At 40.3% G+C, this 15,159-nt stretch overlaps 1 protein-coding gene across 4 annotated transcripts in view; it reads left to right on the top strand.

Annotated features, from left to right (window-relative positions):
• CCPG1 (cell cycle progression 1) overlaps positions 1-15,159 on the top strand; it is a 1,059,961-nt gene that overhangs the window by 897,684 nt on the left and 147,118 nt on the right. For all 4 annotated transcript variants that reach the window (XM_044078956.1, XM_044078958.1, XM_044078957.1 and 1 more), the window contains one exon: positions 10,683-12,109. In XM_044078956.1, coding sequence (XP_043934891.1) covers positions 10,683-12,109 — 1,427 coding nt within the window. The remainder of the gene's footprint in view (positions 1-10,682; positions 12,110-15,159) is intronic.

The raw sequence follows: 15,159 nt of genomic DNA, 5'->3' as shown, positions 1-15,159 counted from the left end.
TGTGTTAATAAATGTCATCACTTGCAAGTAGATGCATTTCTCAAGAATTTTGGATAAGGGGCAAAGGATGGCAATAGGTCTGTGTTTGGAGAATTTGTAAGACTTGCCTCCTTTATGGAGAGGAATGATTTGAGATGCTTTCCAGAGTTTGGGTATGTAGGATTCTAGTATGGAGCGATTTATAAGGATGGAGACAGGATGTGATAGGGAGTCACTAGCCATTTTTAGGTATGCAGCAGGTATGTTATCAGCTGCCAGTGTGGTTGGCTTTAGTTTTAGGAGGAGTTTTTTGATAGTTGAGGTGGGCACTGGTGATAGGCTGAAAGAGGGGGTGGTGTGGGATAGGTTAGGTTGTGATTGAGGTGGACTGTTTTTGGTTATTTGACTGGACAGGGCTACGATGGATTTGGTAAAATGGTTATTAAATTGAGAAGCTTTGTCTAAGGTATTGTTAGTAGAGCTGGGTGCTGGAGTTGTGGTTTTGCCTGGCTTTAGTAGGGAGTTAATGGCATGCCAAAATTTTTGTGGATTATTTGAATAGTTCCTTTGGGCACTAAGAAAATAGTTTTGTTTGTTTATTTTGGATTCAGCCTTGGCCTTGTTTCTAAGCTGTTGATAGTATTGCCTGGAGCTAGGGGTTTTGTCAGTTTTCCAGGTTTTATCTCTAGCTTTTTAGTAAGACTCTAGTGTCCCTATTTAGCCAGGGGTGCATAGTTAGCTTTTAACTCTGATCTTTCTGCTGTGAGCTAGACTATTAAGGATGTTTGAGAAGGTAGTATTGAAGTAGTCTACTGACTGGTCTAACCCAAGTGTCCGTAGTGGTTCCCAGTTGCAGTGGCTTAGGACAGTATTTGGGTATCGTGGGGTAAGGTTACGGTTGTCTCGTACGAATTTGTAGACTACTGGTTTGGGGTGATTGGAGTGTTTGTGGAGTAGGAAGGTGGAGAGATGATCACTTAGGTCATCTGGGAGACAGCCTACTGTATAGTTTTGTTTGGGATAGTTGGTTAGTGTCCAGACCAGTATGGATTCTCTCTTTTTCTCATCTATTCTAGTTGGTTCTTCAATTAGTTGAAAGAACCCATATAGATTGTTATGTGTAGAGGGGCTGCTGGAGTTACAGGTTGCCCAGTCAGTGTTAAGGTCTCCTAGTAGGATTCTTTCCGGAGGTAGATTGTCCTTTGTCCAGTGTAGGATGCCTTCTGGTCTGAGTGAGTTGTTGCCTGGAGGTATGTAGCAGCATATTATATTGATGATCTTGATGTTTCTTATGGATAAAACAGAAAATAGGACTTCAGCATTTTGAAAAATGGGTGGTGTGGTGTGCAGATGCCAAATGCATCTGAAGGCAAACTATGTAGGAGGCTTTCAATGTGCATTCAGAGATGATGAACAACTTTGTTAAAGAAAAATTGGTTATTTTGTTTTTCCTGGACATTTTCCTATAAAGATATCATCAGCCTTTTTAGCCAGATGTGAAAGTTTAGTATAGTAAGCAAATGGCCATACAGTTTGGAGGTTTTCATTGGTTCATTTGCCACTGTCTCATAACAGATCAGGTTCTGTGGTTTTGGATTTGTATTGTGTGCAGGCTAAATCAAAATCAGTCCTTATTTACTTTATATATTTTACATTTGTTGACTGAGGAAGTCTGGGTGGGCATAAAGGTGCCTTTTCAGAAAGGTGGCTGAATATTGAGTAGCAGCTTAATTCGAACACTTGCAGTGTGAAAACAGATACTCAGCAGGGGAAAGCCAGTGGACCTGTATTTCTGGACAAATTTCAGTAACTGATTAGTAAGTACACTACCTGGATGCCAGGAAAAAAGAAATACAGAGGACCTGAAAAAAATCAGCTACAAAAGGTGAGGAAAAAAACACTGACTGGGAAAAGTACTGCAGCTATTCAGCAAGAGGCAGTGTAAACTCCAGACATGACTTCCAGTAACCTAGAGGAAAGTATAAGACAACTGCACACAGACCTGGTTAAAATAAACAAAGCACTGAGTGAGTGTATTGACTCAAACAACAAAAGGCTGGGAAAATGGAAGTCGCTTTAAACAAATATTCAGATGAGATGATAAAACTGCAAAAATCAGTGGTTGAAGTGAAGAAATTGCTAGCAAAATATGAGACTACTCAAGCAGAAATGTTTCAAAAAAAATAATAGAGGACAAAGCATGTAGGGGAAAACCTAAGATTTTGTGCTGTACCAGACAAGCTGAAAGGAACAGACCATATTAATTTTATGAAAGCCCAAATAAGGAACTGGACTGGTATTCCATAGCAGGAGCTGTTACTTGAAAGGACACATTGTGTGTATTCTCCACACCTGGCTATGAGAAAGGAACCTAGACCTTTAATAGTAAAGATGTAATCCTACCAGTAGAAGGAGCTGATTCTGACAAAACTGTGGCAGAAGGACAAAGTACTGAAAGTAGAAGACAGCATAGTGTTTGTGGAGAATGATTATTCATACACCAGGCAGAAGGGGAGTAAGTTTATTCCACTGTTCAGGGAATGTCAAGAAGCAGGTTTGAGATTCAAACTGCTGTACCCAGCTATTTTAAAAATGTTCTTCCCTGGCGGGACAAAATCATTTTTTGAAGTACATGCTAAGGAGGAAATACAAAAGTTTGTCCAATAAAAAGTGAGCTGTGAAACAGAAGGAGATTCTTGCTTGTTTTTCTGGTAATAAAGACCACAGAAAGACTGTGCCAATAAAACCTTTTCCAGTGTTTCAACAGAACTTGGAAATTAACAAATGTGGGATAACAAAGCAATAATTATGTTTGTGAAACATGACAGAACAAGAAAATCTGGAAATAGTGGACTTAAACTTGTAGGAGACTCTAAAACATATGCCCTACTTCATGTTGTTAATGTTCGGAAAAATACTTAGCCGAGGGGAAGTGGAGGGAAAAGGTTAACTAAGTAAAACAATATTTTTTCTTAATGGTACTTTTTTATAGTATATGATTTATTTGCATGCTATAAAGTAAAGTTTTCTGAGGTATATTTAAGTATAGTGGAGATACTAATGTAAACAGGTGTTCCTGATTTTTTTTCTTTCTCCCTTTCTCCTTGTTCAAGTTTAAGAAATGTAGGCACTGCAATGTAAAAAAAGTCTGATTAAAAGAGCATAACAAAATAAAAATTGGTGTGCTTTCTCATTCTTGCATAGGGGAATGACTGGATTAAGGCCCTTGCCTTAATCTAGTAACCAGTTTTAAGAGAAAGCAACTAAATAAAAAAGAATATTGAATATTGTAAGGCTTTTTTTCTAGCAAATAAATGTATGCTTATTAGCAATTCTGTATTTGGTCCTCTTGTCTCTAGGAGACAATCTGATAAAAAGAAATGTTTAAGAGATAATGTTCTCTGAAAGTATACAAGTGTTTCCTAGCTGGGGAGCAGATGAGACAAAACCAGACAGCACTTAGAAGCATAGTCTGCACAATACATCTTAGTACAGATAACCTTTCTTTCAGGTTAACTCAAATTTGTCAGTGTGGCTGTCCATTTGGAATATTTGTTCCTATTAGGAGGGTTAAACTTCAATATTTGAAGATGTACATAGTTGTGCATTTTATTAAGTTAGGTTTTAAGGGGGTATTGGGGGCATGTTTGTTTGTTTTTTGAGGGCATTCAATAAAACAAAATGTTTTGTAAGATGTGACATAAGCTGAAATGGATATGACAAGAAACAACTGTATAAAATATCAACCTGACAAGCAGTGTATGCACATAACACACAAGTTGGAACTAGACATTTAACAAAAAAGCTGTTATAAATAAAAGGTGGGAATAATAACTTTAATACAATGATGTTTTCGGTAAATGTCAATGGTCTCAAAGACAAATACAAAAAAGAAAGATTAGTGAACTATAATAAAACTGTAGCATACAAATAGCTATACTACAGGAGACACACTTGGATAGAACTGAACGTGTGAATTTGATCAGGATGGTTATACAGCTGAATACCTGGAGCAAAGGAAAAGAGTATTTATATTAATTGCAAGAGGAGCTCCAATAGTTATAATGGAGGATAAACAATAATAATGGAAAATTTGTAGTATTAAGGGGCTACTGGCAAAGGAGGATGATTACACTGGCATGTATTTATATTCCACCTAAAACTGCTATAATGGAGCTTAAGAATGTTCTGGGAGAAGTAATCATCTTTCAGCAAGGAATATTACTTATAGGTGGGGACTGGCATTTGATTTGCAACAGTGAAGATGTGTCTGGAGGGCCTAGAAGGGAAAAATATAACAACGGAGGGTAGATTTTTGAAGACATTTATGAAAATATTTGAAATGGAAGATGTGAATTTGCACATTATTCTCCTAGATACAAAAACTGGGCTAGGCTGAAGAGTATTTACATTTCACAGGAACATGTGCATTTAATTGTAGATCTTGGTACATACCCAATAACTATTTCAGATCATAGGTTTATAAGTGTGTACTCTGCTAATGGCCCTGGAGCCTTTACAAGCCTAGCCATAGGATTAACCTGGCATAGTGCTACACAACCTTTGTTCCCAGTGCCTCTGTCGAGTAGAACCACTGGAGTTATCCCCAGGGTGAATTTTCTGTTTCCCATCCACTCATCAAGATTTCTCTTGAAGAGGTCAACGGGGTGCTTTTCTTGACATGTATGGGAAGTCTGTTCCATAGCATGGGCAGTCGCTGAGTTATGAACCTGTCCCTCCAGCATGTTCTATTAATTGTGGTAATGAGGTTGAAGTCTCTGGAGCATGTGGTACGGAGGGATTGGGATTTCTTTAGATGTAGCATTTTTAACAGAGCTGGGTCAGGCATAGCTTTGTAAGTCAAGCAGAGATCGCCTCTAAGTAGGCGATATGAGACAGAGAATAGTTGGAGGTTTTTGAGTCTGTCCATATAGGACAAGTGTTAAGGCCTAGGATCCTCTTTGTGAGGTACTTTTGCGGCCTCTCCAGTTGTTGCAGGTGTTTATTGAGGTACATGCCAAATGAGGCATTGTACTCGATGATTGGCCTAATGAGGGAAGAGTAGAGGGAGACAATGACCTCTTTCTTCCTGGATGCAAACCCTTAGTAATGAGATGTGTCACATAGAAGGACTTTCTGACCACAGTGGCAATGTAGTGATCAAAAGAGAGGTTGCTGTGTGTTCCCAGATCTCTTATAATGCCTTCTGTGTTCAGTAGACTACCATCAATGTGGTAATTCATGAGAACCGGGTTTTTCCCAAAGGGGATGACAACACATTTTTGGCATTGACCTTAAGGCCATGGTTCTGACACCAGCTGGTCACAGTGAGGCCATTCTGTAGGATGTCAACATCAGTTGGGGAGTTAATAATAGCTCCCAACTTGCAATTGTCTGCAAACTTTGTCAGCCAGAGTCCCTTTGTGTTGGCCTGGACTTCAGAGAAATAGATACCAAACAGGAGAGGACCCGGGACCGAACCCTGTGGGACTCCACTCATGACTAATCGGCAATCTGACCTGATAAAAATTAAAGTCGAGTTATCAATAGGTCATCCACCAATAATAACTAAAAAACAGGGTAATGAAATAAAAATGAGAGACTGGCACTTTCCCACCTATCTGTTGAAAAGAGAAGAATTTAAGGAATGGGTAGTGGAGATTATTTAGGAGCTATTAGAGAAGATAGAAATGTCATCTGAAAATGTAGCTAGGGAATGGGATAAAATTAAAGTCAAGTTATCAATAGGGTGGAAGTGGAAAGCTTCACTATTCCCTTGCAGAAGGATAATGATATCCAGGATGCGGAATCCTACACCAAGGCACTCTATAGGCCTCTTCAGGATTGCATGGACTGTGCTGTCCCAAATAAAACCAAGACTCCTTCCTCAAGCAAGAAGAAACCAGTCTGGTGGAACCCTGGCCATAAGCAAACTTTACAATAAAAGGAGGAGACTTATACAAAAAAAGGCCAAATCTCAAGTAGAAAAATCATCCCTGATCAGCATTAGTAAGAAATTGAGGCCCCTCATCAAGTCAACTAAAGGTAATTTTGAAAAGAAAGTTGCCAAGGATGCCAAGAATAAACATAAGGCCTTCTATGGCTACATCAAAAACCTAAATGGCAACACTTAGGTCTGTTCTGAGCTAGTAGAAAATGGAACAAAATACACTGACCCTTCTGACATTGCCAACATCTTGGCTGACAGGTTCAGTGCAAATTTCTCCCCCCCCCCCCACACTCACCACCTACAGGGCCTATTACCACTGATACGTTGGTTAACAAGGCTCTATCTAAAGCTAAAAACACTGCCTCCATGGGACCAGATGGCGTCCCAGGCTGTGTCATACGCAAGCTCCAAAAGGAATTAACCCTGCATCTTAATACCCTGTTCAGTCTCAGCCTCTCCACAGGATATGTGCCCATAGAATGGTGCACGGCAACGGTGGTCCCGCTACATAAGGGTGGGGCCACAACTGACCCTGGGAACTACCGACCAATAAGCCTGACTAGTCTGATCTGTAAGGCTATGGAGCGAATCATTATGGAACTCATAAATGGAGAGATTGGGAACCTCCAGTCGCTGGACCCCACACAGTTCGGCTTTGTCAAGGGCAGATCATGCCTCCTGAACCTGGTGGATTTCTTTGAGACAGTTACTCAGGCTATAGATAAGGGAAAGGAGGTACACACGGCTTACCTAGACCTTGCTAAAGCTTTTGACACCATTCCCCATTCAGGTATTATTGATAAGCTCACCAGCCTGGGCATAAACCCTTACATCACAAGATGGATCGCAAACTGGCTCTCAGACAGATCCTATAAAGTAAGAGTAGCGGGATCTATGTCCGAATCCAGACCAGTAACGAGTGGTGTGCCTCAGGGCTCTGTCCTGGGGCCCCTCCTGTTTGGCATATACTTCTCAGAAGTACAGGCAAGCACGGAAGGGCTGTGGCTGACTACGTTTGCGGATGACTGCAAACTGGGTGCTATAATAGAGTCTGAGGCTGACATGGAGATCCTCCAGAAGGGCCTAAATGAGACTGATGCATGGTGTCAAAGCCATGGTCTCAAGCTAAATGCGGGTACTCTGTTTTTTCCAAAGTGGATTACTATGCATTTTTTTGCAAACTACAACATAGGAGGTAATCCCCTGAAATATGAAGAAGAAATAAGGGATCTAGGGACCCAAGTATATAGTCAGCTCTCCTTTGATAACCATGTTGCCAAAGTGGTTAGAAAATCCTTCTGTGACCCATCTGATCACGAAAGGGTTTGCATCAAGATCTAAGGATGTAGTGGTGCCCCTCTACTCTTCCCTCATCAGACCCATTATTGAGTACAATGCTCCAATTGGAATGTACCTGGCTAGACATCTCCAGCAGCTGGAGAGACCACAGAGGTACCTAAAAAAGAGGATTACTGTCCTCAAACAGTTACCCTATGCAGCACGATTGAAAAAGCTAAGACTGTTCTCTGTTGCATACCGCTTTCTTAGAGGCGATCTCTGTCTAACGTACAGAGCCATGTCCAACCCAGAATTGTTGAACATGCTCCACCTTAGAAAACCAAATCTACTCGAGCTACACACTCTAGGGATATAAACCTCAACACAACAATGAATAGAACATGCTGGCGGGATAGATTCTCTTCGCAGAGACTTCCCTTACTATGGAACAGAGTCCAGATCTACATAAGACAGAGCCCCTCACTATCACTCTTCAAGAGGAACCTTGAGTGGATGGGTAACAGAAAGTTCACACCGGGGATCACACCAACAGCACTACTAGATAGGGGCCAAGGGTACTATCTGCTAGTACAAGGGTCTAGGGAAATACTAAAGGGGCGGTGAATACCGCACAATGTGGCTGGGCTAATATATGCCTTCGGGCAGATAGCCCAGTACCAACCTATGAACCTAAAAGAAAGGGAGATATGGTTAAGAGGTAACGAGAATTATTTAGAGAGACTGACAAATGTTAAAGTATTGCAGAATAGGGGGATTCTCACAGAACAAGAAGAGGATCAATTGCAGAATGCTAAACAAAAATAAGGTATTACCTAGTTAAAATGCATGAGTTTAGAAAGATTGCTGTTAAGCAACTGTTTTTTGATAACTCAAGAGCACAAAAGCTTTTAGCACAATGACTTGGACAACAGAAAGTAGAAAGGGCCGTTGCCAAGCTTACTGAGCCTGTAGCAAGGAAGAAAATAAATCCTGTAGAAGTATTATAATTATTTTGGAAATTCTATGAATGTCTGTATAAAGCAGAGAAATACGAGAATCAAGAAAAGGTACAAATTGAAATGTTTATGGAAGAATTAAATATGTCAATGTTAGAGATAGATGAGGCTCAATTACTAGCAGGATAGGAGGAGATGACATAAAAATTGTGATGTATAACTAATCTACAGGAAAGTCCCCAGGAATGGATAATGTCCTGTGGAAGTTTGGAAGCTAGAAGAGAAAAAAATGATAAAAGATCTGGAAGGTTTTGTTTAACAGTATTTTAAGAGGAGGAGAACTTCCAGCATCTTGGAAGAAAGCGATGGCAGCTGTAATACCTAAAGAGGGTAAAGATCCACTAGATCCAGCTTCATACAGGCTCATTTCAATAGTAAGCCATGGTTCTAAAGTGTTTGTCTATAATGGCTAAAAGAATGGCAAAAGTGATGCCAAAATTGATAGGTGTGGATCAGTGTGGTTTTATGAAGGGGAGGCTAACATTTAGCAGAACTTTGATGATCCAGAGGGAAGCAGAACGTAAGAAAATACCACTGTTGTTGGTGGGACTTGATGCAAAAAAAGCATTCTACAGAGTAAGCTGGGATTTTATGAGCAGGGCAATGGACACATTTGCATTCTGTGATAAAATTATAAGATTGATTAGGAGGATATATGAGGGAACAGAGACAAAATTTCAAGTGGGTGGGTTCCTCTCTTATAATTTCCGCGTGAACAGGTAAACCAGGCAGGGGTGTCCTCTCTTCCCTTTATTTGCATTATGTTTAGAATCAGTGGCAAAGAAAATAAGGGACTCAGAAATTCAAGGATATAATTGGTATGGTAGTCAAGAAAAGTTGACTCTATTTGCAGATTGTATTATTTTATACCTGATAAAACCATAAAAGGGCATTGCAGTGTTGTGGAACATTCTGAGACACTTTCATATCTCTTTTAGGCTTGTATAGGCCCTAGTACCTATGAACCTATTGCCAAGCTACCTTCAGGAGAAAGTGAAAATTGATTTCTTACTGATTCCCCATCAGAAGGCTGTGTTTACATGCCGCTTCCAGGGAAAATGCAGAATACTGCATAATGTTAAGCAAAGGAAAACAGTGTGCAACTTAATACTAAGTTGAACAGCACTTCACCCACACTGTCATTTCTGCTTATGGCCAGTTTGTGCTGCAGAAAGATGGAAAGTGCAGAAAACGGTAGCAGGTACTTGTTTGATAGCTTGGTTGCAGTTTAGCTGTGACAGACTGCAGGTGCAGCTGGCAAATTACATTACAAGTCAGTAATTTTTTTGTCATTGTAACCCATCTGCCATGAGTTTGCTACTCAACCTTTGGGTAGCGTGGATGTGTCTTGGGGGGGGGGGGGGTAAGGTTCTCTCTGTACTAACTGCACTGCTGTAAAAGTAATACATGCAGTGAGGGTCTGTATTTCCTTGCTATTTTTTTTGTATGGTTACTGTATAATATCTTCTACCTGGTAGTAGTATAAAATTCACTGGGTTTTTTTTCAATGTTTTATTTCCGTCACATGAACGTGAGATATGTATCTCACCACTGTAGATGTATACATTTTACACTGCTAGTGAATCTTGGCCATAAGTGAAATGTTCTAGCATAGTAGCACTCTGTTTTCAAAATACATGTACTGTTGTACCTCTTTTGTTGGTGCAGGATTTTTGTCCATAAGTTAAATGTTCTAGTGTAGTAGCACTCCATTTTCAAAATACATGTGCTGCTGTACCTCTTTTGGTGCAGGACTGAAGAATTAAAAATGTAACTTGGGTCATCTGGCATCAATAATACAATCAGCAAAACAATGCATAAATCTGGCATCAATAATACAGTCAGCAAAACAATGTACAATGCTAAGGATATTAATTTCATGAAAAATGTATGTTGGATACATTTTTTTAAGTAATCACATTCTGAATTGTAAAAATGTTAAGTAGTCAGAAATGAAGAGTGATGTTGGGGCATCAAGCTTTTAAGAATCCCCTGATGTAAAAAAAAACAGCTTCTGCAACATTTACAGCTCACTGCGTTATACAAAACGTCCCGCCATCTGCTAATGTGTGGCACTGGTATGTGATGTCACATTCAGACCTTAACTTTGTCCAGTTCATTTGTGGGCTGGGTTAGGGAAGCAGCAGAGTAGTACAAGAGCTCTGGTAAGTAAAAAAACGGTGTCAGTGCATGGAGTGTGAAATGTATAGAAGCTATTTGCATGTAGACTGTAGAGCAGAATTGAGAAACTGACACCCCTAAAAATCACACTTGTATTATATGACCAAAACCAAATTCCACTTTAGTTCCCCTTTTTTGGTTCTGTTTGTTTTATCTTGCTTGTGACATGAGCCTGTTTTCCCTTACTGCTTACCTGTTCTAATGTAAATTTATTAAGGAATGTTAAATATATTTGTAGAAGAGCAGCGATGTAACAGTATTTAATTTTTTTTAACTAGTCACATACAGAAGACCTTGAAGTTCGACTGAAACAAACTGAAGTGGAAAAGCAGTCCCTTGAATCCCAACAGCAAGGTCTTAAGCTTGATAATCAACAGTTAAAAAATTCCCTGGAGCTAGAAGAAAGGGCTTTATCTTCCCTACAGGAAGAGTTACGGAAGCTAAGGGAACAAATCAGAATCTTGGAGAGTAAAGGGGCAGGTACTGAATCAATTCTTGCAGAGAATCAGAAGCTGAAAGACCACTTAGAAGAAGAAAAGCAACGAATCTGGAACTTTGTAAATCAGAAAGAGACCCTTGTAGCTGAAGCACAGATGTTAAGAAGAGAACTTGATAAAGAGCGTAAAATAACTCAAGACTTGAAGGATAAACTGGAACAGTTGAGCAATTCTCAGCCTGTAGCTGATACAGAAGAAGAACTAAAAACAAGCGAAGAGACAGGTGAGCTACATGCTCGTCTAAGTGAGCTAGAAAGGAAGCTGACCTTTGAACAGCATCGGTCTGATCTCTGGGAAAGACTTTATCTTGAAGCTAAAGAGCAGAAGGAGGATTCAGGTGCAAAGAATTATTGGGAAAAGCAAGGCCAAGGGAAAAAATCCAAGGAAACTTTGTTCAGCACTGTTCAAGATACATTTGACGCTGTGAAGAATTCAACGAAAGAATTTGTGAAACATCAAAAGGAAAAGATAAAACAGGCCAAAGAAGCTGTGAAAGAAAATTTAAAAAAATTCACAGATTCAGTAAAATCGACTTTTAGACATTTTAAAGATTCTACAAGAAATTTATTTAACCGAAACAAAGGTAAGAAATTTGGTCAAAAGCAACAGAAGACAAAAAAAACAATGGATGACTGCCATAAAAGTGATGAATGTGCTCAAAAATATGAGAAGCATCACAAAGCAGATAAGCAGAAAGACTCCTGGAAGTTTAAGCACAAGATTTCACCTTTCACACAGACTAATTATAAAGAAACAGGAAAGCACGATACAGAGGATCTTCAGTCATCTGCACAAAATGAAAATTGGAAATGCAGCCCAGGGCATTCTTGCAGCAAACAGGATGATGCTTATATGAAATCACAGAAGGGCTGCTCTGGGGTATTTGAATGTGCTCATCAAGAATCTATGAGTCTATTTAATAAAGCTCTTGATCCCATAAAAGCAGATGAGTTTAGTCAACTACTGCAGGCTTATGTAATGCAAGAAGTGGATAATTTCCATCACTGGGCAGAATTACAAAAATTTATCAGCAGATTTTTTCACAATGGCATATTCATACATGATCAGATGTTGTTCACTGATTTTGTTAATGATGTTGAAGATTACCTTGAAGACATGAAGGAATATCAGAAGGGTAGTCATGATGTATTTGAAGATTTGGATGATTACGTATACAAGCATTTCTTTGGAGAAGCCTATGGACCAAGGTGAGTTTAAAAATGAAATGTGATTATTTTCTTAAAGTCTTGTAAGTCTGCACAGATTATTTAACTGTACAAGGTTTACAGACTTGTCCAACCTGTGAATCGCTTCCTTGAGGCTTTTGATATTTTTATTTATTAATTTGTATTTATATTTGCTTACTGGGAAAGTCTGAATGGGTTGTAAATGCCTTTTCACTGGAGGTCTGTGATTATTGGCAGAATTCCCCCTTTCAACCTTCTTGATTGGGGGGGGGGCTAGAATTTAGCTTTTCAAAATTCAGTGGTGATAATTCTGAACAAATGGATAAAGAAGGTGTGTCACAGTAGAATTTACTCAACTTCCATCTTTTAGAGGCATCCATTTTACTCCAAAGGACCAGCAATGGCATGCTCTATATTTATAAAGCAGTTGCTGAAGGGCACAGTAATTCAGAGTCCCTCCTGTACAGGAAAGGAAGCAGGATATTTTTCAGTGGCTCAACAAACAGAAGTCCCAACCAACCAAAAGCCAAGGCACTAAAAGGAAATGGACGTATGATAATTCTACCAAATGTAGCAAAAAGGGTTCCCCTTCCAAAACGGGTAACCTCACTTCCACCCTGTGACTATGCTGAGGCTTAGTTTCCATCATTTCCAAGTTCCCTCCCTGGTGCCCAATCTCGAAAGTTAGCTGTCAAAAAGGTGCCCCAGCCTTTTGTGGTTTCTGACAAATGGGTGCTCAGTATCATTGGCAGAAGTTATAGGTGGCAGTGGAGGGAACATCTGCCTCTGTTCAGTGGGGTTCACCATCACTCGCTGGACCAGACTTTGTTATTCCTATACTCTGGCAAATGCTGGACTCCGGGATCATACAGCCATTCTCTCCTTCAGAAAGAATTAAAGGCTTCTATGCCAGAATTTTCCTGGTCTCCAAAAAGAGCAGTTGTGGAGACCAGTGTTGGACTAGTCCTTTCTTAATATTTTTGTTAGTGTCCCCAAGTTCAAGATTTTCACCTTGCAGGCAATGCTTTCCTGTTCTGCCATACCACTGCTTCATGGTGACCCTGGACTTGAAGGATGCTTATCATATCCCCATTGCTCATCTTTTCAGGGTATATCTGATTTGTTGTGTCTGCTTTGCACCATCAGTTCTCTGCAGTGTCCTTTGGGCTATCCACTAAATTTCAAGTGTTTACCAAATGCCTTTCTCTGGTAGTGGCTGTCTGCCAGACTCTTGACATTCACATTTATTCCTTACTTGGATAACTTGCTGATCTGTGCAGAGTCTGTATCCAGTTGTTTGGAATCACTAGAAAAGGTTTCGACTTTAACTTTCCCAGCTAGGGTTCAAGTTGAATTTTTGGAAGCAATGCCTGATACCCTTGGAAAATCCCATCTTCCTGGGGTGCTTTATCAACACTGAAAAAAAAATTACCTTTCTTCCCAAAGACAGGGCCTTGTCATATCAGATGATGATTCAGGAATTCTCCAGGAGGAACATTTCCTCATCAAGAGAATTTCTAAAAATTCTAGGACTGATGGCATCCACGATTCTCCTGATACCCTGACCAGTCTCCACATGAGGAAAATTCAGTAGTTTGTATGAAGTAGTGTAACCCAGAATCTACATTCCCTGGAATCACAGATACAGTGGTGGAGATCACAGTTGAGTATCAGTCTAGGACTTCTTCTTCCCATGTGTTCTGGCACAGTCTGTCCAGACAGGTTCATCCAGCTTCACTTGGGGAGGTTTGTCAATGGAAGTCCAAGTGCAGGCTACTTGGAGGGCCAGGAATGTGCAGAAGTATATCAATATCAAGGAAATGCTGGGAGTGATCCACACTTTGAAAGTCCTTCACCACTGTAGACTCTGGGCCCTCCTCTTGTGGTTATGGACACAGTAATGGGGTACGTCAACCAACAAAGAGGTTGAAGCTCATATCCTCCATGCTGGTTGGCAGTGATGGCCTGGAAGCTAGCTTTACAGCATTCTCTGACTCTTAAGGCATCATACATCCTGTCAGAGCAAAATATTTAGCAAATAGGCTAAGTAGATCCTGGGCAGACCCATATGATTGGCAGCTCTAGGCAGTGGTGTCAAGGATCTAGTCCAAATGTGGGTACTGCCTCAGAGATCTGTGTGCCTCCTTTCAAAACAGACAGCTGGAGAAATTCTCTTCCAGACATCCTTGCAAGCCATGCTTGGAGAACAGATGTATTCTCATTCCCTTGGACAGGAATGTTCTATTATGCGTTCCCACCCGTTTCACTGATTCACAAGTTACTTCTGAAAATTCAGAAAAAAATGCCAAATATCATTGTGGTAATCCCCTATTGGCCCAGGGAATCTTAGTTCACCCTTCTAATGGTATTGTCCAAGGGTAATTATCACATACTTCCGCCTGCTCTGGATGTGCTCAGATAGTCTCAGGGGTGACTCGTGTACCCCAGTTTGGAGCAACTGCAACTAACTGCTTGGATGATTCAGTCTTGACTCTGTTTAAGCACTTGTTTCATGAGGATGTGGAGCAAGTGTTAAATGAGGCCAGAAGACCTGCTGCTGCAAAAAAATCTTGCTTTTACAAATGAATGAGGTTTTCAAATTGGTGGCAAAATGGGAAGAGGGTCCCTTGAGGTTAACACTTGAAGTTAACATCCCTTTGGTCTTGGAACATTTGTGTGAGCTACTTCATGAATTTAGTGACCGTTTCTACTTGTCTGCCAATGGATCTCCCTCATTCTTCTCTTTTGGTAAAACAGTTCATGAAAGGAGTATTGCCTATGAGACCCCCTCACAAACAAATTCCTCCTTAATATGATCTCATCTATGTCCTGGAAAAATTGACCTTGCCATCTTTCAGACCGATCAGAAGCCCTTAACATGGAAAACTGTTTTGCTTATTGCCCAGATCTGCAGGATAAGTCTTTGAGCTGCAAGCTGTCATGGTGGGACATCCCTACTTTATTTTCCACAGGGTTGTGACACAGTAACCCATCTTTCATGCCGAAAGTGGTCTCAGAATTCACTCTTAATTAGTCTGCCAGTCTCCCTATGCTTTTCCCAGAAGGGCAAG

Source organism: Protopterus annectens, chromosome 7.part1, assembly GCF_019279795.1.
Source record: "Protopterus annectens isolate FY-2018-M chromosome 7.part1, PAN1.0, whole genome shotgun sequence".
NCBI classification, from domain to species: Eukaryota; Metazoa; Chordata; order Ceratodontiformes; family Protopteridae; genus Protopterus; species Protopterus annectens.
Note: the sequence above shows the minus strand (reverse complement) of the source record. Positions and strands in the feature narration are given on the sequence as shown.